The following is a 26,871-nucleotide window of genomic DNA, read 5'->3' as shown; positions in this document are numbered from 1 at the left end:
CTTCCTCTCAAGTTGCAACCTCCGGCTACGACACCGTCCACGCAGAAACCTTTATAATCAACATCTATGGAACAATAGCTACTCCGTAGGCACAAGTTTCGTAATTGCAATTTAAAATCGGAATATAATCCGCATCATTTTAAAATTCCTTTAATTAAACACCGATAACCCGTAGGTAAATCGCGCGAAAATACGGTACGTAACATTATATTAACTTGTCGTCCATCCGGCCTTGGGTTATAAATGATCGAGACATCTGGCAATATAAAGCCGTTAAATATAAATCTAAAAAAATTGTTATAAAACTTTCTTATTTATTTAGTTTGATTTTCTTTATTTGACAATAAATAAAAAATTTTTAATAATACGCGAATATTCCAAAAATTAACGATTAATTCCGACACCGAGATGGCGCTTCGATCGCCGTGTCGGAGGTGTTTCCCGACTAAATGATTAGTCGTCTGAATATATGGGATGATTGCACGGAATCTTTTTTCTAATAAAAGTGTTGTGTTTGTCCGAATTTGTTGATTGCGTTTATTTTCGTTCTGGAGTAAATGGAAGAAGTAGATAATATCGTGATTCACACGCTTCGACAGATCGGCTGGTAAGTTGTTAGTCGATTCACTTAATAACGATAAGACTAACTGTATGTCACCAATGTCGGTTACTTATCATTTTTTATAAAGTTTCTGAGCATTTTTATGCGCGCAGAAACGATGGGTCCGTGTGACGTTTATTTTGGATACAATTACAGCTTTGAGTGAGTCGCTCGGGACCTTGTCAGAACTGTACACCATACCCACGGGAGCAAAAACGTCAAAGGAACCATACCTCCATGTGCGACCCTTCGCCAGATACGGCCCCCCTAAATTTGGTCTATTTCTGGGTTGCGTGCGATTGGGATTGGTGTCGTTTTGCTAAGCCCGCACGAATATTCCGGTTTTGAGTGGACCGCTCGACCGTTCGTGGAATACTTGACGTTGTATAGTTTCGGAGGGTGCGGGTGCCGAGGCGCGAGCGACGGTTAGCGCCGAAGTGCACGACTATGCGAGACGAGCAATGGTCGGCCTCGACCGATGTGAAACTTGGAGAGTGAGCGGTAGTGCCGTTTTGCCATTTTGACATTCGAAGGCTAATATCTTGCAGAGTTGCCTGTATAAGTATTAATTATTTAAATTAGTGGAATTATGGTACGATTATTTAGGTGATCGTTTCGTGATGTTTCTATATACTTATTGGGCTTTGCATTGTTTGTTATATTTAATGTAAGAACTTACATTAATGCTAAACAATACAAAATGTGATTATAATGTTATATATTTTCTAACAAGTATATATGGAGTGATCAAAATAAAAAATAAATTTTCAATGACTAAAAACTGTGCATAACAAATTGAATTAACAATAAGATTAAATTATAAATGTAAAAAAAAATATCAGACATGGGATTCAAACCCATATAGTAATGCTCTCCACACAGATTAACTAATTACGCATGCACCTTAACTAATTAGACCAAACCATATACACGTGAATGTTGCTTCTCATACATATTAATAGTTCTAGAAAAACTTTGATTGTGATTTTTCAAGAATGCCCGACTAGTGGGTCCTCCGGCTTTGGCAGAGTTTAAGTAGGGAGTAAATACTACACGTCCCCAAAATTTCATCGAAATCGGTGATGACGACCTCCCGGGCTCCCCTTGTTGGTACAAAGCTTTAAAGACTGAAGAACCACAGAATTTTGCCAGTAGTATTGATAAATCAAAAAAGAATTATATGTGTACAGTACATTGTATGTGTTTTTTCATGATCTTATTTGTGTGTAGCAACTTAATGAACTTCAATTAGTAGTTCCAATACTTGATGTATGTATATTAGCTTCCAAATTTCCATGATCTAGTAAACTGCAAATTGCTACATTAGTTCATCTCAACTTCACCTAACATATCTCTTACATACTGTAACTTCTATGGCTTCAATTATTTCCCCAGAACACCATTTATTAACAGATTTTATAAAAAGTCCTTATATATTTACCAGTGGTGTGCGGTGACATTTGATGATAGGGAAGTTGTGCCGGCCCTGGATAGAATCATTGGAAGCATTATACGGTATTTTGGTGTAGCATTCATGAGCTAAACTGTGTGATGTTGGTGCTTTGTAAAGTGCATGCACAAATGTTTGTAATCTGGCTGCTTTACACGATTCAAATATTTTGGCTGTGGAAGTTGCCCCGTATTCGATAATACAGCACTTCCATTGGGAATATGCATGTACGAATTTATATTCGAATATACAATAGCAATCTTATTGTTTTTTTCACATGTAATATAGAAATTTGTAATATACATAATGTGGTTATAACAAAATAAGTAATTTTAAGTAATTCAAAGTACATTAAAATATGAAAATAATTGCACAATATGTATTTATATTTTAGAAAATAAAAGGGAAGCTGCACTTTCACAGCTTCCATGGACAGTACACCACTGATATTTACAAGTATTGTTGGAGATGATGGAAATGGGAGCATTCACTTTTGTTCTTAACTTGAAAAAAAATGAAATCAAAAGAATATTGCATACATTACAAATGCTATATTGCAGACTTATCTCCTTTGAAAATTTTATCATAGATTGAATCATGACTTATCTTAATGATGCCTAAAGATGATTATTCGTGCAGTGCATCTTAGAATTGAATATGCAGGTAAAGGTTCTTTTGGAAGCTTTCCAGGAATATTGAAGTGCCTGTGTGAGAAAAATGGATGTAAGCAAAAGTCCCCTTAGCTTCAAAGTGCCAATAGAAGCAATCATCTTCAGAAATTATAGAAAGCATCACAAATAAAAAACATCTATAAGCCTGATAGTTATATTATTTATTTATTGTAATTACAATTGGAAAAGTCTGAGTAAGACAAAATATTTCCATTTCCACATAACAATAAATCCCATGACAATAAAATAAATAATAAATAAATAAAAATATTGTCAAACAATTCCAGATTTCATCAGGCTCTATTATTGCTACTATTAATAATTAAGGTATTAAGTAATTTGGCCTAGTGCATAATCTTTTATTAAATTTAATACAATAAGATCCCACTTAATGCTGATTCAATATAACGTGGTCTGCTCGAAGCCTAAAAAAAGCTCAAAATTTATGCTGATTTAAATTATTGCACATTTCGTTGATTCATATATAATACGATTCTTAGTGAACACAAACTAATCAGCAGAAAATAGCAAAAAGGTGTACTTTCTTTAAATCTGTTTGTTTGGTATAATTTTGGAAAAATATAACATCATGGATGCCATAGGCAATAACAGCTTTGCTTGGCAAGAATTAACTGATATATGCGCGAACAAAGTGTGGAAGAAGTTATGGCTGAAGGTATCCAAGAATTCTCAACGAGAAGAGCCTATCACTGTATTGTTAGGTTGATCAAACTCAACCTAATCAATACAGCAGGACTAGGAGATGTAGACAAACAGGATATTGAGGGAGTTATAGCAGGTTTCTGGTGAGAGTCTTATCAACAACGACCTTCAAGAACTGGCAGAACAAGGAATCCATGTAGAACTGGAAAATAGTGATTCTGAAAACGAAGAACCCAAAAAATTTCTCTACAGATTTCCTTAGTAAAAGTTTGGTAACGATAACCAAAATCATTGATCAAATTGTAGCAAATGATCTAGATTTTGAAAGGAGTGTAAAAGAAAAAGGAGGTGTTTTGGATGCGATCTTCTGCTACTGACATTTGCTTAAGGAAAGAAAAAAGCGACAAATGAAACTTCACGACTTTATTGCAAAAAAACAAGAATTTCAGAAAAGTCAGGACCTTTGTCACAAAAAATGAACTTTTACACTTTTTGTGTGCTTATGTTTATGTATTATTTAACATATATTATTATACAAATTAATATAAAAATAACTTAAAGTAAAATTTGTTGATTTTTGGTTTCGTGTTCCCCTATTTATGTTCCCCCTATGTTTCCCTATTTATTCTATGTTAAAATGACCACGTTTAACACTGTTTTGCTTAGTGCTTTGTTGTCTAGGAATGCATCCCCCACATTAAGCAGGGTTGTACTGTAATTGTAATTAATTTAGAAGGTTATGGAGGAAAAAGGCTCAGAGTAGGACTCAAACCTCAAACTCCTATATACCATATGGTTGTATTGCCAATTATTTAATTTGATAAGGATGACACCTAATTACTACCTCTAGGCCAAATTATTGATACATAGCATTTTAATTATTAATAGTAGCAGTAATATAGTGAGATCAAGTCCAGCAATTGTTTGGCTTTAATATAACTAGTGGGTTTATAGATATTTATATTTGTATATATATGTACAGTGCAATGCTGGGATAAAATGATAGCTGACTGAATGCCAGAGTGGGAGTTATGTTGTGGATGCTGAGTCATCCCCACTTAGTGCCATTACTAACTGGTATGGTTATATGTAAATTAAATTAATAGCTCTGGAGGTGAAGATTGGACAGAGGTCTGGATAGTATAACTGGCAATGAAGCTAATTCTTAAATTTAGTAAGAAGTGGTGCCTAACATCTACCTCTAGATCAAATTATTTAGTATTTTAATTTTTAATAGTAGTAGTAATATAGTTTGATGTAATCAGATAATTGTTTGGCTTTAAGCATGACAATACTTGATCAAGGCAATAAGGAAGTGGATATGATGAGGATGATAACCAGATTTCCTTTGTGGACTTAGACAAATCCAGGATGGCATGAAAAAAGGACAAAATGGAAAGTTATACTATAGTTAAATATGCACAGAATTTTATAACTTTCATGTTTGCATTTGAAATATCAATAGATGAAGCAGTTATTCTATAGAATAATCTTGTAACATTTTGATATGTTAGAAATGTATTAAGTAGATGTTTTGATACATGTTTTATATTAATATGTCTCTTAAAAATGTTTTTTCAAAGATGTTAATATAAAAGTGTGTCCAAAAAATACATATCAAACTGAAATATAAATGATAAAATTATGATATTAAAATTAAGGAAATAAAGATAGAAGTTGTTGACAATTAAAATGAGCACATTTTTCTTGCAACAATATGTATTTTAAGAGTTTGAAACACTGACATTTTTTAATTTGAATTGCCATTGATTTTTAGAACATGACTTTTTTCTGTAGACATTATAACAAGACTTGCTACTGTAAAAGAATCTGAAAGTAAGAAAGAAAATCATTAGTATCAGCAATACAGAAAATAAATCATTTTGCATTAAAATAAGTGTATTGTGTGTTTCTTTCTTAGTTTTGGTTGTTTTTTCAGACCAAATTAAGGTTAAATGAATTATGTTTTAAATTAAGCTCATTTATTTAAGATGTGTTAAAAATAATTTATAAAATCTGATGTTTATTGAAGATCCAGATCCTACTATGCTCTTAAATATTTGTGGATTGCATTTATCTTATGATGAAACATAGTTTTAGAACATAAATACAATATATAAGATAATAGTTTTGTTTGAGTTCCTAAAATTTGATAATATGTTTATATATTTGCCTTATTCTTGAAATTAATTGCATTAGTTCTGTTATCATTTTAAAGTATGAAAATCTGAAACTAATTGCAGCAGTTTTTAATTTTAAACAAGCAATTATTTATTGTGGCATTGTCTCGATGCAAGGATGCAATTTTTAATCATATTTTTAATTTATATAACTTAAAATATATGCTCTCCATCTCAAATTAATAGTGTTTTTTCCTGTACATCATACTTTTCCTTTAACAATAAAGTTGTGCCAGTCATCTTTCAGGAAAAAATGTTTGAATTGAAATAACATGACAAAAATAGTACAAACTTATAGTGCAAACTGGAAATAACATGATTTCCAGTTTGCACTATAAGTTTGTATATAGTTAATTGGAGCCTCGTACCACTAAGGTTTCCATATCTGGTCTTGTCTTTCATCTATTTAACTCCATTCTTGAGATTAAGGAAAGACGGATGGACGACTGTGGGAATTTATAGGTTTACAATTTTTTTCAAATTGCAGGCCAAAAAAGTTTCAGATACTGCCATTATGTTTATATTCAGAAAAATATTAGTGTTGGATTTTTATTATTTATATTTTCTGTTAACAATTTGTTTTATTCTTTTTAAGTAATTTTAATAGTTGAATATTTGAATCATCTTTCAAATATATATATAATTTTCCCTCTAATTAATACTTGGATATTGGTTAAAGACTACACATATTTGTTCTATATGACCTGGTGTGGGAGAAATCCTTGATTACTGTAATTCTTATCCAAGAAGTATGCGACCTACACCAAATGATAGAGTACCATCCAATTTTCATTGCCCATCTGCATTTGAACATCTTGTTATCTACTAGTGCTAGGAAGTGCTGTAGACAAAAATATCAACTCCACAACAGAGAAAGCATTTTCATTCTGCAGTTTGCAAATCAGAATCAGTCATTGTGCAACAGGAATAATCTGAAGGAGCTTTTTTTTTTTTTTTTCATTTTGGTAATCATCATTTCCCCAATGGGGATCAGCATCACCCTTGTCCCACTATCCGTATAACAAGGGAGACTTTTCTTTATTCAATTTATCTTGTATATCTTGTACAATTATAACAATAAATAAAATAAAATAACAAATATATACAAAAGGCTCTTGCCTTAAACCTAGTACACTTGATTACAATACCAGGATACAACTCGTATCCCTTTCACGACAATATTCTCCGCGTGAAGTTCTGCAATTCCCGCACTAAGTCCCTGTGTCTGAGGCACATATAAAGGTCTATCTCACTTGTATGAATGACGTCTTTCGCTTGCAGCTGAAATTGCAGACGTTCCTGTTCGTACTTACTGCACTCTTCCAGAAGATGCTCCAGACTATGCATCCCGTTTCCGCACACACATAAGGTATCCTGCACTTTATTGATTCTTTTGAGATAATCTTTCGTATTGCAGTGATTCGTCAGAAGCTGAGTTAAATAGAAGTTTGGTGTTAGCCATCTAAGTTCTCTAGTCCGTTCTTCAACACTGGGAAGCAACCAAAAAGTATGTCTACCATTCCTCCCATTACTCCATTCTTCTTGCCATATTTCTACTGTACTTTGTCTTAATCTCCTTTTTACATATGATATTGGGATTTTACTGTACGTAATCTCTTCTAGCTGTGTAGCTTCCTTAGCTAACTCGTCTGCTCTTTCATTTCCTCTAATGCCACTATGGGCCTTAACCCATCTGAACTTAATCTGTAAATGATTTACCCTTATTAGGGTCTTCATCTCTAGAGCCATTTGGTTTGTATCTGTAAATTGTTGCAATGTTTGCAGGGCCGCCCTGCTATCTGTATTTATTATTATAGAGCTTAAGTTTTGACTACTGGCACACCATTTTACTGCTTGTAACAAAGCCAATAATTCCGCCTGGTAAACCGAGCAGCGGTTATCCAACCGGAACTGCTCGTAATGTATAATTTTATCCTCTTTTTCGACCAAGAAGGAAGCTCCTACTCGGTCTTCAACCTTCGACCCGTCCGTATAAATGTTTATTTCACTACTTTCCCCTTCTGCTGCTGTCATTATGGCCATTCTATGATATAACTTGGGTAGCATTGTAGCCTTTGGTTTTGTCTCGTATTCCATACTTTCCATCTGGTCATCTAGTATCAGAGGTAATCCTCTTCTCCACCTATAACAATTTGCCTTCTCCTTTAACACCAGGTCTATGGGTGGCGTTCCAGCAATTACTAGTAACGCATCTGTTGACACCGTTCTAAAGCTTCTTGTCAACCTCAACAGAGCCATCCTTTGCGCACTCCGTACTTGTTTCTTAATTACAACCTTCTGTGCTGCCGCATACCACACCCCAGCAGCATACGTTATCTTGGGGATAAATGCCCCTTCATATATTGTGGCTAAAGCATTTGTGCTTAGGCCCCAATGAGCCTTAGCAACCCTTGCCAATGCATTAAATAAGTTTGTTGTTACATTCCTCATAGCTTTAACATGTGGTAGCCATGTCAGACGGTGATCTAGTATCACCCCCAGATACTTCATCTGCTTTTCCACCTTGATGCTTTCGCCTTCCATCTTTAGGGTAGGTGTGCGCTTATAAAGATCCGGGATAGATCCCTTTGAGAAAACAATCGCTACTGTCTTTCTGGGGTTATAGTGGAGTTTAAGCTCCCTTCCCCTACTTGAGATCAGGTTCAATAGTATGTTTCCTTGGTTCTCAATGTCCCTTCTCGAATTCGCTCCAAAAAGGACTATTGTATCGTCCGCGTATGCGAACTCGGCTATATCGTTACCCTTGTCAGTTTTTAGGTAGCTGTCATATGCAATGTTCCAGAAGAGGGGTCCGGAATTAGATCCTTGCGGACACCCTCGACTTAAATTGTATTCAATGCATGATTCACCTGCTTGATATTCCACTTTCCTATCCTTAAAATAGTCCTTCACAATTTCATAGATATTACTCGGACATCCCGCTCTTCTTAGCGTACTCAAAACAAGGGGCCACCATGTATGGTCGAATGCCCCTTGTATATCTAAACTTATTGCGCAACAATACTTCTTATTATTTAGCTTAGTTGTTATGGTCTCAACAACCTTGTAAATTACATCGTCTGTACTTTTATCCGGTAAAAACCCAAACTGTTTTGGGCTCATAAACTCTCTCTGTTCCAGATATTGCAATATTCGTTGACTAACCATAAAGTCCAAAACTTTGCCCATTGTTGGCAGCAGGCTTATTGGGCGGTAACTTTTCCTTAAGCTCTTATCTACCTTATCGCCCTTAGGTATAATCACAAGTTTTGCGATTTTCCATACCTTTGGGAAGGTTCCGAACTTTAAACACAAGTTATATAAGTCCTGGATAAACCCAGGGCCAGTTTCCCAGATTTTGTATAGTATTTCGGCCACTATTTTATCTTTGCCTGGTGCTTTCCCCGGCTTAATCCGGTGGATAGCGTTATTCACCTCTTCTCTTGTAAACTCTGGGTCTAGCTGTCCTAGATACTGACTCTGTACTTCTTCTCGCATCCTCCTCTGTTCCTCTGTATCCTCGTCTGGGTTATCCTCAGGGAAAAACCCATTCATTAGTGTCATAATTGTGCCCTCAATTCCCTCTGTATAAGTGGTTCCATCCTTTATCGTTGTTAAGTATTGTGGCTGTCTAATTTTATTGATACAAGCTTTATAAATGTAGCCCCAAGGCTTATTCGAGCTTTGGGTACAGAAATCTTGCCAGGATTTGATCTTCGCTTCTTTAATCTTTGCCTTATACTTCCTACTATGTTCCAAATATTCACTCTTACTTTTCTGTCGTATTTCTTCCCTCCTGTTTCTTTGATATCGGCGTCTCAGCCGGTTATTTGTTTTCCGCCACTCTCCCAATTCACTGGTCCACCACGGGACCTTCTTCCGTCCCTTCTTCTTTTTAGGGATGGTTTCCTCACATATCTGAACCACTTTATTATTAAATTCTGTAATTATCATTTCCGCCCTTTCCTTTGTCATTATGATATCGAGGCTTGTGCTCTGCATAACCTCTTCCAGTCTTTCCTGAAACAGAGTCCAATTGGCATGTCTAACTGCATACTGCATTGTATCTTCTTCCACTATCCTGTCTTGATGTCCTATATCTATGTAAATGTAACCATGGTCACTTAGACTACTGACCGGCGCAACTGTCCACTGTGATACTCTGCTTAAAGCTCTTTCATTGCATACAGTCACATCTATCCAACTTCTTCCTGTTTGAGCATCGAAAGTTGGAGGTGACTCTGGATCATTAAGTAGGTGTAACTGGTTGGAACTGACAAAATCCAAAAATAATTCTGCTCTGTCATCATTATTTGTGTCACCCCATAGTTGGGAATGCGCATTAATGTCACCCCCTATTATTACTTGCTTATGTGCAAAAGTTGTAATCACTTCATCTAAATTCGAAAGAAGGGGACCTAAGTCCTCAGTTATCGGGCAATATATACTCACTAATACCATGCTTTCACTACCACTTCCTATCTCGAAACAAGTCATGCTATCATTGCTCCAGTTACCATAGAATAACACTGGTATTGACGTATTGTTCACTATAGCCATTGTTCTTGGTCTTACTCCTTCATCTACATTATATAGAGTTCTATATGATGTTCTTAAATAGCCTGGTACACCCCTGTAACAATAGGGCTCCTGCACCAAAGCTATATCAAGTTTTTCCATCGTTTTAGTCAGTGCCAATGTAGCCCCTATCGATCTTTGCACGTTCACTTGAACCATTTTAATCTTTATATTTCTATTATTGACTGCCATAATCGATCTTAGCAATTATGAGTCGACGTACCTTTTGCACTAAAGGGCATTTCTTATCAAAGGCATTATGGCTCACTTCTCTTAATTTCTCTCGTTTACAATTGCAACATTCCACTCTATGTTTATTGGGACAATCCCGATACTTGTGGTTATTACCACATTGACTACATACTATGTCCTTCTCAGGACAATTTTTGGCAATGTGTCCTATTTTGCAACATTTGAAGCATTGTGCCACATTGATATAATCTTCAATGCCACAGCGTGACCAACCTAGATTGATCTTTTTCCTTGGCAACAACATCTGTCTCACTTTTGGAGTGACCTCAATCACCCAATTTACTGTTCTTTTCTCTCTACTTCCAAATTGGAACTTTAACTCAATCTCCTTGGCATACTCCTCCATTGTCATACCTGTGCTCAAAACTTCATTCTGTTCATAAAGACAATCCAGTATTTCTTCTTTCGGAGTGTCCTTAGCCACCCCATAGATGATTAGTCTTGGTCGCTTCTTCGCGGGCTCCCTTGTCCTAAGGCCCGTCTTTTCTTCTATTTCTTTACGAAGTTTATTCTTGTCTTCAACACTATTAAGTTCAATGGCAATCCCTCCCTTACGCAGTTTACGGACTGCCTGTATACCGACTCCTATCTTCTTTGGATCCACTTTCTTCTTTAACTGTTCTTTTGTATATTCAGGATCATCTCCTTCTTTCGACGGTTCCACCAAAATAACCTCTTTAGGTTTACTTGTCTTCTTAGGTGCAGTAACCTGTGCATAACTTTGCGGAAAAGAAGTCTGTTTATTCAAAACTTGATCCAGCTTTTTGCTGATGTTTTCCATTGCGGCTTGCAACGGTACCGCTTCTTCTTTGTGGCGAAATAAGTCTATTAATTTATCGATTTGTTCAACCACGTAGCTCACGTGGCTTTTGGAGTTTATCCGACTTTTGCCACTGTTCAGCATATACTCCTCTATATTATCTCTGATTCCTTCTGCCGTTATAATTCGTTCATCATGCAGGGAAACTTCCATTTCCTGCGACGACACCTCGTCGTCTGTATCAGAGGTTTTCTGTCTCTTTGCCATAGTCCTTAAAAGGACTGTTTTTTAATAGTAAGAAACGCAGTAACTGTTTAGTTTCGCCCACGAGGGGCTACTTGCGGGCAGGACCACTTGGAGGTACAGTTACTACTTCCCCTTGGTTTCGTTATCGCACTTACAAGGAGAGCAAATTTGCAAGGCAAAACTGACGCCAAAGATGCACGAAATAGCTCACTATAAAGCACAACGATACAATTGGGGCACCCTGCCCAATCTGAAGGAGCTATAGAATTGTGGCTGCCATGGGTGGCGTGACAACAGATACGCCATAGCAAGCTTAGGAAGAATTTGAGTATTGGTTGGATGTGTGCCATTTTGACACAAAATGTATGCATTGAAAAACTGCAATGGGCAAATGTCAAACTTGGACAGTTTTCCAATGTTTTAATGTATGTTGCAATGTTTTCAGATAATAATTAACATAATTACAATAATTTAAAATGGTAGCATTATTTTCAGAAGACCCTGTATAAACAAATAAAAACAGTTGAATGGAATAGATTTATGTTAAAAACAAATTGTGGGATAAATAATTATAAAACTTATGCATTATTGCTGAGTAGCAACTACTAGTTTATATAATAAAAAAAAAAATATATATATATACCATTAAAATGAATTAACAATGTTTTAAACTGAGAAATGTTTAGTTTGTTTTCTAAATATTCTAATTTTTATTTATATGNCTTATTTAGAAGCACTGTTCTAGATTACATATACAATATCTCAATAATATGTATTATTAAAGATGTTAATATACGCACATATATATATATTTTTTTTTTATTACATAAACTAGTAGTTGCTACTCAGCAATAATGCATCCAGGAGTGGTCAAGCACCCTACCTTTGTAAATTGATAAATGGTTAAGAAACCAATTAAGTGCAGGAAAAAACATTTGAATGCATCAACACACATACAAATGTATATGCAATATCTAAAAGTTACTCTTCATCTACAGTTCTAGTGGCTACATCCATGGTAATATGGGGTGGATGTAACATTGCACAGTTTAACTCTGGTACCCCAATATTGGTTCTAGTTACATTACTTTTACTTAGCATTCCCACATTAGATGGCTATGAGCCACCACTACATGTTTGTTATCTTTTATATTGCCAACTGGTATTATTTTTTATTATATTGCATAGAAAAGGAAAAATTTGTTAGAATGATAAAGGTTTTTATGTTCTAAAAAGAGCCCCGAACCTATATAAAATTTTAAGAAATGACAAGGATAGCATTAGGAAGGAAGAAAAAGCAGGTGTGTATAGGATACCATATGAAAACCTGCAGCTGGGGATTAAGAAAGATTATATCGGTGTTACAACAAGGAATTTGAGTGTAAGGCTAAAGGAGCACAAGTATAACATCAAAAAAAGTTCAAACGCGACAGTACTATCCCAGATGGCTCAGGCACAAAGTTCGGTAGTTAAATGGGATGATGTGGACATTATCAAACCAGTGAAATCCCCAACATTAGCAAAGACCTCTGAGAAAATAGAGATTTATAAGAGCAAATTAAAGGAGACTTGTATTAATGCGAGGGACGTGGAAGGCCTTCCATCGGCCTGGAAATATATTGTTAAAAAATCTGCTGGAAACTCAATTTACACTTTAATTTTATTGTATTAATTGATACTTATATTTAGTAGTATTTCTGAGTTTGTTTTTATTTTATTCCTTGTTTTTATTATATTTTTTATACATTACTAGTATATTATTTTTTTAATCCGTTGTCAGTTTTTTGAAATTTGAATATTTGTATTCGATCCTGTGGAATGAAATCTTCCAATTATCAGTTTTAAACTTGATGATGGCCTATGGAATAGGTTGAAAACATTTGTTTTAATTAAATTTTCTCAGCAACAATAAAGGTGTTTGGTTATTAATTAATTACTCTTTAGGTTAATCTTCCAGAAAATCCTAAATTTTATTTAATTCTATTATATTAATAATTACATTAATTTTATTTAGTATAAGGTAATTATTTAATTATCTCACTTTAGGCCAAATTATGTAGTTCAGTCATTTAATTAATAGGACTAATGTAGACAGAATAAAAATAATGGTAGAGCCAACAAAAATATATGTAATGTCTTTAATTTCAGTGATATAGAAGATGAAGTCAGCAGCTTGAAAGAATTTAACACAGAATTGGTAATTGAGGGGGTCGTGAGATGTCTGCAGCAAATCAATTCCTCTCTGGATTTGCCGAGGCATGTTCCGCCAAGCATGGCGGCTCGATATCGACTGGGCACGGCTTTAGCTACAAATTGTACGGTAAGATATTAGATCAGTGACTCTTTCCATCTTCTGATATTGTGACGCAATATTTTACCTGAATTATTTTCTGAATGTCGATGTTTAGGAACTTGGATATAATGGCGAAATTGGATATCAAACTTTTCTTTATTCTAATGAAACTGAACTTAGAAGAATATTTGTCTTCCTGATTGAAAAGTTACCAAAAGAAAGTGAAAAAGTTTCTGAGGAACCAATAGGTAAATGTTTGACATTTTAATTAATAGATAACTTTTTAGATTAAAAATGAAATTTGGATAATATTAAAAGAGATGTGAAACTTTTCAGGCAAGGCAGCACTCATCAGTCGAGCCATCGAGGCAGAACTATCTCGTCTGTTAAAATTACCTTGGCTTCCTAATTATTGTAAAACTAATGGTATTCGTTGGAACGATCATAATTTATGGCATTATGAGGTATTTTATACTGATATGTTCTGTTATATGAACTTTTCTCAATTTTTAAATGCTTTTGGTGATGACTTTCCAACAGAAAGGGGCAATTTGTAACTCTCAGCAGTCTTTGTACAAAGTGCCACAATGATTTGTTCTTTATTTATTTTGAAACAATTAGCAATGTTTCTTGTGATGCTGCTAGCATTTTTGACAGAAGAAACTTAACATTTAAATCCATTTCATCCGAATTGTAGCCTCGTTCAGGAGTAATATTTTCCTTCTACATAATGTCTAAACATTTTTCAGAAAATTTTTAATTATAGTATCTTGATCTGCTGAAAACTTCTTGCCACAAACACCTAGGTAATGAATTTTACAATGGAAAAAGTGCCATGGAAGCCTTTCCTTGTTGGCTAAGGATTTTTCTGCATAACTTTCTTATGTAGGCTGCAGGTGTACTGCCTTTTCCTTCAAAATTGGATCAGATACGAGGAGTTCCTCATTGTTCTTCTTGCACAAATTGTATCCATAGTGCATTTTCATGTCTACTGAAGTTTTAAAAGTATTTTCAATTTCTCTAACAATCATTCACCATACTTTTTCTGACATCTGTTTTACAGGTTCTCTATTATGAAAATATTCCAACATGTTTTAATAGTTAACACATTCCAATTTTGCTTGTTTGAGCCTATCATCATAAATTAAAGTAATAAAAAAATTAACAACAAAAGTATGCACATATGGAATAACTGCAATCACAATAGCACAGATAACAAAGACTGATCAAAGTGAAAAATGTATATGATTGTCAACAGCATTTATTTCCATGATTGATTGGAAATTGATTTGCAGTGAGAAATCTCAACAAAAATATGGTCAGTTAAAGCAAGATTGCATTAGAGAGAATCTACTGTATTATAAGCAAATTTGACATTTATAATTAAAGCCAAACAATCTGCCATGTTTTAGGACTATAATAATAATATTGAATTTGCAGATTGTTTATACAATAGTACTAATATAAAAGCCATTGTGTATGTGTGTGAATTCCTTATAACTCTTGCAAGTTTTGTCCAGCCCAGATGAAATTTTGGTTATATTCATTTTATGGACTGAAAGAAAGTATAGTCTACTTACTTTGTTGAAATATTAGCTAGAGAATAAATATTATCAATTTCGGATCAGTGATCGCACTTATGTTGCAGTGACATCAGTGACCACGTGATGTTCATGTTTGATGAGGGAATTTTCCTTAAGTTGCATTTTTTGCATTTTTAAATATTTTGGCAAATGGCATATTTTAAACTTATTTCATTAAATTTAAAATTTAAACAAAGATAGCAGCATCGTGTCACTTCTATAACAAATTAAAAAAAAAAATCTTTCCATAGTGACCATGTGATGGTCAATTGGAAGTAACAGTCTAATGAGCCTGTTATTTAAAATGTGTTATTGTGCTTTAATTATGTATTAATGAACAGTATACACTATTGAACTTGTAGCAATATTAGTTACTCTTCTTGAATTTCTTGAAATTGTACTCTTCTCAATTCTTTAATCTCTACTTTTTCATAGAAAGTAGTCTGTCATACTTGACGGGAGAATTTCTAGTATATTTATAATTAAGGATGAGAAGCTAGAGATTTCTGAAAACATTACGAGTATTTAAATTTAAATAGATGGCAGATGTATTGGATGAATCTAAATTAATCATAAATTTTGAGTATTCAAACTCGGTACAGTAATATATTTAATTTATAATAATTGTAAAGTACTAAAACAGTTTGAGAAGTTTGGAATTTATTTAGACAAAGCTTTTTTAAGGCAATTGTCTCGTCAGATCATAATTTGATGTACACTACATTACTTTTCTTGTCGATGCCACAATTAAGTTGAAAATGATCTTATCAAAATTGTTTAAAAAGTTTATTTGATTTTGTTTGATGGTCAAAAATACTTATATTTTTTTCAACTGTCTCATCATCCAGTCTAATAATCTAAATAAATCCCAAACTATTTGAATTGTTTTCAAGCATTTTATGGTTAATATGGGAATATTCAATTTAGTTGACTGACTTATTACTTTATATATTTATAGATTAGCTGATAAATTTTGAATGGTATGTTTGAAAGCAATATGAACAACGAATTGTGATTGTATCTAGTAATTTTATAAAATCTTATATTTCTACACACTATATAATCACCAGAAACTGTTATGATAGACAGTAACTGTCATACAACCTTTGAACAACAGTAAAAAATATTTAATGATTAATGTTTTTGGCCATTTTTAAAGACCATACTCAGGTTACATACAATAAATCAAATGATTTAGGAATGCAACAAAAATATTTTAGAACATAAAATGCCAAACAATTTTAAATTAAAATTAAAATAGAAAATAAAATACAAAGAATAGATATGTTAAGAAGCTGTAAGGGTAAAAAATTCATATATATTTATAAGCCTTTTTGTATCCTTACAGCTAACATTTTTATTTATCAATTCTGTTTGTCATTTATTTGTGTTATCTCTATCCATAAATGAGAATTTTTATTTGTTTGCTATACACTTCTAGGCTATTTGACCAATTGCTATAAAACTTGGCAGTTCTGTTAACATACTAATAACTTAGACAATGTGATATATATATTACACACCCAAAACTATTTATGGATTTGTATATATCAATTAACTTTTGTATATGTTGGTTTTACTGGATTTACATGTATCACCATCTATTAGCAAAAAAATTTTAAAATATAATAAACTAAACATAATTAATACAGAAAAGGATATAATTTAAAAACAAATACAGTGGAACCCCGGTTAACGAACTATTATTTTGCAAAAATTTTGTCTCAGATAACGAACAAAATTCGGATAACGAACTTAACGGCTTTTTGTGTCAAATTTGTAAGCTTGCCGACTTTTAGGGAAAGTCAGTTAATCGTGTGTCGGTGATGATCTAGGGTCCATTTGTACGTTGGTGGTGGCGGAGGAGACAAAGATGACAAGTATTTTACAGTGAAAATCATTTATTAGAACGGGAAGATGCTTACATATTTGAGGTAGTTGGAAATGGCTTATCTACAGTATTTTCTCTCGGCACTGAGGAGTGGCATATCGCTGGTCCTACAATAGAGCAAGCTGATCAGTCGTAGCCCCAGAGCGGACGAGATGGGTTCGCTTGGTCACAGAAGCGATGGTAGGTGACAGAGCTGCAATGACTGGAGCGGTCTGCGAACACAACACAAATTTTAGCGGGCACAACTTCAGGCTTAATCCAGATGAAGATGACACAGATTAATCACCATAGAATTTTTAGGAAAACTGCGTTTTGACCTTGAGATTCGGGGTTTTTATAGTATTTTTTCCTTGAATCTCACCTTATGATTAGTCCTGCGTCCCATTCCTCGCTTCCTCGTGATTGTTTACTTCTTTGTCTCCAGGTGAAAACCGAAACCAGATCAGGTCACGAGAAAGGTTTGTTCCGAGGAGTTTATTTGACACCTGTTTGTCGACTCTGATCAGAGATTGTTGATAAACCTATAAGCCTTTCGCTCATAATTTAGCCTATTGTTTCTGCTATCTGTCATTTTAAAACTTTAACGATCGTGTGGGATGTTTTTATACCCGTCAAATCTTTCCCCTTATCCGAAAATTTAACCTAGATCGACTGTTTATGAGCACGTTTTCCTATATTTTCATTAAAGAAAACCCATTTTACAAATAAAATTACAAAAATACTGACGGCTAGAACGGATTAATTGTATTTGCATTAATTTCTATGGGAAAAATTGCTTCGGTTAACGAACGGACTCGTGGAACAGATTATGTTCGTTAACCGGGGTTCCACTGTATTATAGTTTATTCATGTAATTTACTGTAACAATGATATAGAACAAAGTAGACACACTATATTATTACTTTGATGAGTAGTACTTTGCATTCACCTGCATGGAGTCAAAACTGTTACACTGGTAGTTAGTCATACATTGCCATCAGAATGGCCATGTGGAGTTTTCTGGGTTTTCTTCAAGTTAGTAACTTTGAAATAGGGGCCAGTTTCCCGGGAGGCACCCTTCTTGGTAGATCGCCATGTCATGTTGCCATAACCAAATAAATCAAACTAATTGTAATTTTCTATAAACTTGCTATTTATGAGGGCATACTTCTCACATAGTTTTTATGGGCATTCTGATCATTCTTAAATGGATTTTGCCACATACATTTTTGACATTTACAATTAATAATGTCAGGTGTAACAATTACTGTGAGGGGTACTTTATAAACGCAGGTGAAGCATGGTTTAACAAGCTGGTTTTATTATATAGCTATTTCTTGTATTTATTTTTTATTTTAATTTAAAATTGTTTGGTATTTTATGTTCTAAAATATTTCTGTTGCATTCCTAAATAGTTTGATTTATTGTATTGTATGTAACTCAAGGATGATCTTTAAAAATGACCAAAAGTGTTAATCATTAAAAATTTTTTGCTGCTGCGTAAAGAATTGTGTGACTTATATTTCTACATATTGTGCAGTGGGGCCATGAATACATAAACTTAGCAGAAAATTCAGTTATGTATTTTTTTTTAAATTTAATTTTGTCTAAAATTACTTTTTAAGTATATTTTGTTAAATAAAACTGCATGAACAAAAACTGATTATTTAAGTAAAAATCTGGCAACATACTCGGCTTTTTACTTTGTACCTGTTAATAACAGATTTACAAAATACTAAATTTACAGAATATGCTAAATTTACAGTATGTTAATGAGTTAATAACTGATACAATAATTCAAAATTTAATACATTTCATCTTCAGACATAGCTCTTTACTAACATAGAATGTAACCTATGGTCTAAAATTTCTTCCTCTGCATATACAATATTTGGACATTTTGGTGTTTCCATAGCTTCTTGGAAAAACCCTTTTCTTTTGGTTACTTTTATGCCCTGCATAAGTTGAATCTTCAAAAGAATGATTAGCGGAAAATTCTTCATTTTTTCATCGTTTTTGTTTAGAACTTTTGACAAAATTTTATTTTTCTATAAAATTTTGAATAACATGGAGAAGATATTGAATTTTCAAGCTGTCTTGTGTTTTTTTGTGATAAAACTGTCCTTTTCTTATTGTATTTTTAATCATCTTTTTAAAATTCCAATTTAAAGTGTTAGTGACTAATAGAGATTGAGAAGAAACTCTTCTGGACACAATATCCATTTTTCAATATATTTTTTTGAATATTCAGTTTGATTGACTAATGCAACTCAGTCTGATTTTACACATTGTATCAAATAATTCTCTCTCTGAAAGAAATAAGTTGAATTCCATCCTGTAAAGAATGAAACAAATTCATAACATCAGAATTTGGTTTGTTAAAATTGAAGTGCAAATAAAAGCTATTAAAAATGAATGACAATAAAAGGCAAAGGTGCACTGTTTTTCGTTTGGTCCCGAATGGCTAATACCAAATAATCACCAAATTTGAAGTCCAGGAGAAATATTAAATATCAACAAAATTTAGATTTATGATAAATCATTTTAATACTTATTATGATAATGATAAATGTGTGTTTAATGAGTATTTAATTAATATAAGTAAAGATGTTGTTGCCGTGTCAGAAAGAATTTGAGAAAAACAAATTTCACTAAATGATAGTGTAATATTCACTAAACGTGTATATTTTCACTTTTTTATAACTAAAACATCTGATCGAAAGTGTACTTTTCACCAACACTCAACATTAATAGTGTATTGAAATTTCAAATATATAACAGAAATATACATATGTATGTGTGTAGTATTTAAGTACATATATATTAAATGTATTCTTAGAGATTTTGATATCACTGACCCCACTGTGCATTGTTTTAAATAAATTTTTTTCAGTGCTTCTCATGAAATTATATAAATAAGAATTGAAAAATTTTTTTTAAATGTATTTATTATGTTAGTATTTATGCATAGTATAAAGAAAACGTTTTAACTTGTGTTTGTTTGTTTGTTTGTGTGTGTGGATTTATCTCTAATCACATATTTAAAATTAATATGCATAACGTATGAATAATTAAATTAACAGGGATATCCAAATGCCATGCCATTTCACACTTCTAAGTTGATTGGTCCTCGTGAGAATTATTTCAAATTGTCTAAAGGTTGTATATTTTATAATAATTAGAAAAAAATATTTATACCGTAATAAATATATTTATTAATATCAAAATTTATTTCTTCTAGGATTAAAACAGTATTACAACAAGTATGTTCCGTTAGTAACCAAACAAGTGCCTTTACCCCATCAACTTGTACCTTCTGTCTTTGAAAATAATACTTTATCTGTGGTGTATTCATTAGAATGGGATAATGAATGGAATCAAAATGGATTACCATCCAGATTGACAGAACAGGTGAGAATTTTGTTATTAACCAAAATATTTTTTACTTTTAGATTTATTGAATAATGTATTTTGTTTCTTATTCTGATGTTTAATTAGAGTTTTATTTGACTCTGTATTCTGTAAGTAGTTATGTTAAGTAGGAAATATTTTATTCTTAGCTGTAAATGTCTGAAACTTGGTCTAATCCAATCAGAAAGCTTTCAAGATGTGAAAAATAATTTAAATTTCAGTTCAAATAACTGAATGCTTACTAAAAATATATATATTTTTTTAATATTTAAAATTTTAAAACATGAAAAAAAACTTTTTTAACTTTAGGAATATAGAAAAAGGAAAGCAGATAGGTTGCAAAAGCGAATTGCCGAGCAGTTGAGACACTCCGTACAAAGTGCGGAAGCCATAATTCAAGAAATGAGTAATTTTAAAGCACTGGCAACGTCTGAGAAGAAAAATTTAAGACAGAAGGGATCGAGATTCACCCATTCGGAAAAACTGCAATTTACGCAGGTAACAGAAATTCTTGAAATTAAAATAATTTGCTTTTAAATTTTTAAGAAAATACAACAAAGATAAATTTTATAGGATGAAATATCAAACGATCAGTCAAAAAGCATTGCTCCGGTTGTGAGCTCGGAAGAGGAAGTGAAGAAGAGTCAAGAAGAGCAGATTTCGGATCTTAGGAACAGAGTCGACGAACTGACAGAAACGTTGGAGCAGAAGGAAATAGACGCAAAACATCTCAATGCATCCATTCAACAGGTTTGCCATTTTTCAAATTAAGGAGTTTCTTTTAAGTTTAGAATAAAAACTGGTAATTTTTCAGAGTTTAAATTTGTCAGAAATTGATTTATTGCATTCATCAAAATTTGGTTATTTGACTTTTAATTGTGCATTTGTATTTAAAATATTCTCTATACAAGTAAATGTTACAAATTATTTTTAGACATTGTACACTAGATGCTTCAATTTAAGCCTTAAAGTACTTTAATATTTCATGTCAACAAATGCTTAGTAAAATATTTAGGTTAATCGCAATGTCTTAAAATATTTTGTCGTTATAAAAGTTGTCAGAATGGCCCAGGAGATACAATAAAAAGGAAAATGACTCAAGAGACAAACTGTCACTACTAGCATATGCAGATGACATTGTCATAATTGGAGAATCTCAAGAGGAGGTGATGAGATTAATGCCAAAATTAGCAATAGTTGCCAAGAGCATGGGTCTGACCATCAATGCAGAGAAGACTAAATACATGGTTATTTCTAAAAAGGGAGAATCCCACGAAAAACATCTAACCGTAGACAATATAACATTCAGCACTATGGAATCCTTCAAGTACTTAGGGATTGACATAAACAGAAACAATGACATCAAGAAGGAGATAGGGACTCACTTGCTACAGGGAAACAAAATCTACTTCGGGCTCACAAACATACTAAAAAGCAGACTCCTTAGTTAAAAGACGAAGCTAACTGTATATGAGTCACTGATTCTGCAATTCTGTATGGATGTGAAACATGGCCAATGACAAAGCAGGAGGAACTACAACTACAGAGATTTGAAAACAAAATACTAAGGAAAATCTTCGGACCTGTGGAAGACTTTGATGATAATGGTATCATGGTCAACTGAGAACCAATATTGAGAAGAACAAACAGAAACTGCAGACAACCTACAACAAGCCCATGATCACACAAGTAATTAAGGCCAGAAGATTACAGTGGCTAGGTCATGTCATAAGGCTTGCTATAATGGCAACGGCTTCACGAGGGTTCCACTATCGGGAAAGGGAAGAGGCTAAGAGGCTGTCCCAAAAGAAGGTGGATAGATGGAGTCACTGAAGATCGGCAGAGGCAGGTTATAGACCGAATGATATGGAAAAGGATTGTAACTGCAGCCAAGGGCCTCCAAGGCCTATAATGCAGAGAGAAGAATAAAAGCTGTTCCTTTAAAAATTTCTAAGTATAATAGTAAATAAAATTTGACAGTTTATAAGTAGAACGTATTTGAAAATATGTCAAATAATAATAATAATATCAAAACAAAGTTTCATTTGTTATAAACATTTTTCCTTTAAAATAAATATATCTTCAAAAACAATTCCTTTCCCTTTCATCATTAATGCTTCTCTATACCTCATTTCGTGATAAGAATTTAGTCTGCGTAGACAATTAGTGGACAGTATTGTCTGTTTGTCAAGAGATGTCTTCCAAGGATAGAGGGCAATTCCCACTCCATTTTCCTTTTTTACATTGATTCCAATTGGCCCAAGGCATTAGTCATGTGCATAAGCATGGTCGGTGGTGGCCCAGTTTTGTTTCATTTATTTTTATCATGTCTGTCACCAGACTTCTCACCTTGAACATACAGAAATTTTTTTCACCAAGTGGCTGCTGCTGCTGCTATATACTAACTTTTGATACTTTTATGTAAGCCATACCAGTATGTTCTGGCTGAAAAATAGCCCTGGTGATCAGAATATAGATCATCATGCAGTATTCCCATCTCATTATGAGGTATCTAGATTCTCATGATTTCTGAGGGTAATTTGAATTTCATGTTGGATATTTGTTCCTTGCCATGTGAATTGACTTTTATTTTGAATTGGATCCACATAATGGGAAAAGCCAGTTTACTATATATCCTCTATGTGCAGGTTGCTTGAAATGGGATGTTCTTTTTCTAATTACTGAAATATTTTTGATCAATCTTGCAGAGTCTTGCTGTTTAAATTGACATTTATGAATGATATACACAAAAAGGCATATTCAAGATGAAAGTTGTTTTCAAGTAATTTTGTTTATTTAAACTGAAACATTAAATTTTGGTCTTTTTAGATAGCAGAACAAATCATTTCCCAAGAAAAGAAAATTGAAGAATTTCAGGAAGCGTACCGAGTGAAGAAGCGCACGTTCGACCTCTTGCCGGATGCGGACAACAACCTGCAGAAACTCCAGACGATGGTCGAGGCGAACGGCCAGAAACTGGTGTCTCTGGCTGGCCAGTGGGAGAGTCACCGGGCTCCTCTTGTAGAAGAATATCGCCAGTTAAAAGAACTCAGCTCCCAAAGGCTAGTAGGTAGTATATTTCATATTATTTTTGAAGTTTTTGCAGTGATTTTTTAATGACATTTACATAATATAATACTTTAAATTTACTCTTTTTTTTTTTAGAGCGAAACGCAACGAAAACTGGAAGAAATAAAAATAATTCAGGAAAAAGTGAAAGAAATCAAAGACGATGTGCATAATAAAGAAGAGCTTCATAAACAGTTGGTAAGATGAAATGTGACCTTTAGAAAATTTACTATACTATTATGTAATCAGTTAACCATTATAAGAACTGTATTAATAGAGCAACAAAATTCAGTTAATGATTTGGTTAAGTTTAGATGAAAAATCTAATGTATTTATTTATTAATGTATTTTTGAGTAATGATATCCCTCATCACTTTCCAATTGGTCCACCCTTGTCTTTGGGTGACAGTTCGAGACCTTTTGGGTTGCGGGAGGGGTCACCATCAATGCTCAACCAAATACCGATCGGATAGTATTTATCCAAAGTTTGAAACACTCCCTTGTAATTCCAGCCTTTTGTTTACATTTTTGACAAAGAATCTTTAATAGTCTTCACAAGATGATGTGTCATTTTTATTTTTGAAGAGTGAGAGTTTAACTGTCCTGTTGGATATTCATTAAAATGTTAACACACAATTTCAAATTCTGTTTGGGACCTCACAATTACAATGTATATATTAAAGACACAAAAATGTCAAAAAAAAATATTTGACATTTTTGTGTCTTTAATATATAAACATAAACTTATTTGAAAGTGTAAACAAATAAATATTCAGCTTCAAGAAATTATTGTGTTTACCTTTTCGTACCAATGCATTTTTTTTTTTTTTTTTAAAACAGATTGACGTGGCTGCTATTAGGATTGCATTACTGGTAAGCATGTTGGAAAAATAGTCAACATTTAAGTAGTTATAAAACTTTCTACTGTACATAAAATGATAAATTACACAGGAAATTTATTTGTGAGATTAATACTATGATGATAAACAGTGCTTTTTTGGGGGGAAAAAAAGGCAGTGGAACACTCATCTCATTACTAAAAATGTATTACATACATCTCGCACAAGCAGGAGCAGGACCGTCTTAATAATTTTGTTGCCGATCTTCTATGCTCAACAGAGCGATTCAACGCGGACCAAACATCAAATTTTCAAAAATTCTCTTAAGTTTTAAAATATATTGAAAAAAGGTGGTGGAATGCCGTTCCATTGTGTTGTATAAGAAAAAAAAGCGCTGATGATAAGATTCTATTATGGAATTTTTGAATAATTGTAAAAAGTTTGCTACGCTTCAAAAATGCACATATAAAAAAAGTGTACTTTAGCAGACTGATTTTCTAATTGTTGTTCTCAGGAGTTACCTTCTGATTAGTAAGGTTTACTTGGTTCCATAAACTTCTATCCAATGCTCCTAACCCATTTTCCCTTGTATGAGAAAGGCTTGGAAATATTATTAGAGAAACTTTTCTATGAACATCACACTGTGTCCATACCATATATTGTTTTCCATATATGAAATCCATTAAACACAATGTTTCTTCTTCCCTCTTTTAATGGAGGGAAGAAAAAGGTTTAGTGACTCCCCCAATCATTGCCTATGGTTACTGTTCAAGTACCTTGCCTCCAGCACCCACCTAGATTTACTCACCACTCATGGGGGCGGTAGTGCCCACTTTGGGAACCAAAAATGGGGGGAAAGTTCTGTGGATATGATATGTATGCAAGTATGTGTGTGTGATGGCATCTATTTTAATGTCTCAGGATGGAGTAACAATGATGAAATGAAATTTTGCACAGTGGTAGCTTGTGTATAAGGGGCATTGATGCTAATAAATTTTGGTTTTGAAAGGTCGAGAGAGACGAGTCATATCTCGTGTGGAGTCGGATGTAATCTAGATTTTATTTGTTATTGGCATTTAGTTTACTTTTTAAAACACATCTCCTCTTCCCTGAAAATTATGTTTTTTGCCATATTCCACACATTGCTTGACTAGGACACATGTTTATATAATGAAAAGTTGCAAAATTTGACTTAAATTTACACGGATCCAAAAGTTCCTTTCCCTGCAACATTGTAGACTTTTCCCATGGATGTCCCATGCTCAAAAATTTCTGATTACATCTCTACTATAGTAATTTGAATTGCTATTGTAGAATATTGCATGAAATGTGTCAGAATTTTTTACTCTTTTTCCAGATAAATGAATATGAAAGAATATCTAAAGATGTCAATCGTTCCTCGTATACCAGGAGAATCATAGAGATTGTTGGAAACATCAAAAAGCAGAAGGCAGAAATAGACAAGGTGAGATTTGTACACACTCAATGATTTTATATATATGTACCAGTATATGATTATTTTATGCTGCTATCAATTTAGGTTTTGTGTGATACGAAAGTGGTGCAGAAAGAAATCAATCAGCTGGCTGGAAAATTAGACAGGACTTTCACCGTGACGGACGAACTCATATTCAAGGTAGTTTTATTCTGTTTTAGTTTGCTGCCATTCTTGTTGTTTGTATATTTAAATGGGCCATAATTGCGTGCCAAACAGGATGCAAAGAAAGACGAAGGGGTCAGAAGAGCGTACAAACATCTTGCTGCCTTACACGAGGTACGTATATAAATTACTAGAAAAAAAAATTATATTGCATTGCTAAACTACGTAATTTTTCCAGAATTGTAGCCAGCTAATGCAGACAGTAGAGGAGACTGGTGCTATCATGAGAGAAATTAGAGATTTAGAAGATCAGGTATTCAGTTTTGTATTTTTTTTTAATGAAATCTGGCTTGTCTGCATGACAAAAGTTTAAGAAAATCTGTTTAATTTTCAATGTTACTTGTAGATCGAACAAGAGAGCCAAAAGAAAGTGGCTGCAAATTTGGAGAGAATTACAGCAGACTACAAACAGATGAAACAGGAAAACGAGACACTGATGAGCCAGTTAAAGGAACACTGATAGGCGGATTCGGTTTAAGGGGACTTGTCATATAAAAAATAATTTTATCAGTATTTTTTGATAAAATTAAGCTATAACAATGAACAATTCATTAATCTGTAGTAATTATTTAAACGAACTCATTCTTAAAAATCATGGCCATAAAGATCCTTGCAATAATTGTCTGGCGTTTTCAAAGGATTGTAATAAAGCAATGTTTAAATTTCTGTACAATGTAATTGTCTCAAATAAACGATTTTTCGTCTGGCATTTATTATAAAGGAACTTTCGGCGAATGGATCATTT

At 33.3% G+C, this 26,871-nt stretch overlaps 1 protein-coding gene across 1 annotated transcript; it reads left to right on the top strand.

Moving 5' to 3' along the window:
- The first annotated feature begins 409 nt into the window (after positions 1–409).
- Positions 410–26,615, top strand: LOC111620972 (coiled-coil domain-containing protein 22 homolog). Its single transcript, XM_023362998.1, has 15 exons — positions 410–607; positions 13,550–13,721; positions 13,810–13,942; positions 14,031–14,158; positions 20,231–20,306; positions 20,389–20,558; positions 20,868–21,056; positions 21,132–21,308; positions 23,388–23,624; positions 23,724–23,825; positions 25,824–25,931; positions 26,007–26,102; positions 26,181–26,240; positions 26,305–26,379; positions 26,473–26,615. Exons 1-15 carry the CDS (start codon positions 558–560, stop codon positions 26,584–26,586), a joined length of 1,887 nt encoding a protein of 628 aa, XP_023218766.1. The 5' UTR covers positions 410–557; the 3' UTR covers positions 26,587–26,615.
- Positions 26,616–26,871: the final 256 nt, after the last annotated feature.

This window comes from Centruroides sculpturatus, unplaced genomic scaffold (assembly GCF_000671375.1).
Source record: "Centruroides sculpturatus isolate CEXI.00-Female unplaced genomic scaffold, Cexi_2.0 scaffold252, whole genome shotgun sequence".
NCBI classification, from domain to species: Eukaryota; Metazoa; Arthropoda; class Arachnida; order Scorpiones; family Buthidae; genus Centruroides; species Centruroides sculpturatus.
Note: the sequence above shows the minus strand (reverse complement) of the source record. Positions and strands in the feature narration are given on the sequence as shown.

Excerpts from the sequence above, each read along its gene's own strand:
- LOC111620972 (XM_023362998.1), top strand. The coding sequence starts at position 558 with ATGGAAGAAGTAGATAATATCGTGATTCACACGCTTCGACAGATCGGC. Across the intron at positions 608-13,549 it reads ACGCTTCGACAGATCGGCTG|TGATATAGAAGATGAAGTCA; the intron begins GTAAGTTGTTAG and ends CTTTAATTTCAG. Across the intron at positions 20,307-20,388 it reads TTATTTCAAATTGTCTAAAG|GATTAAAACAGTATTACAAC; the intron begins GTTGTATATTTT and ends TATTTCTTCTAG.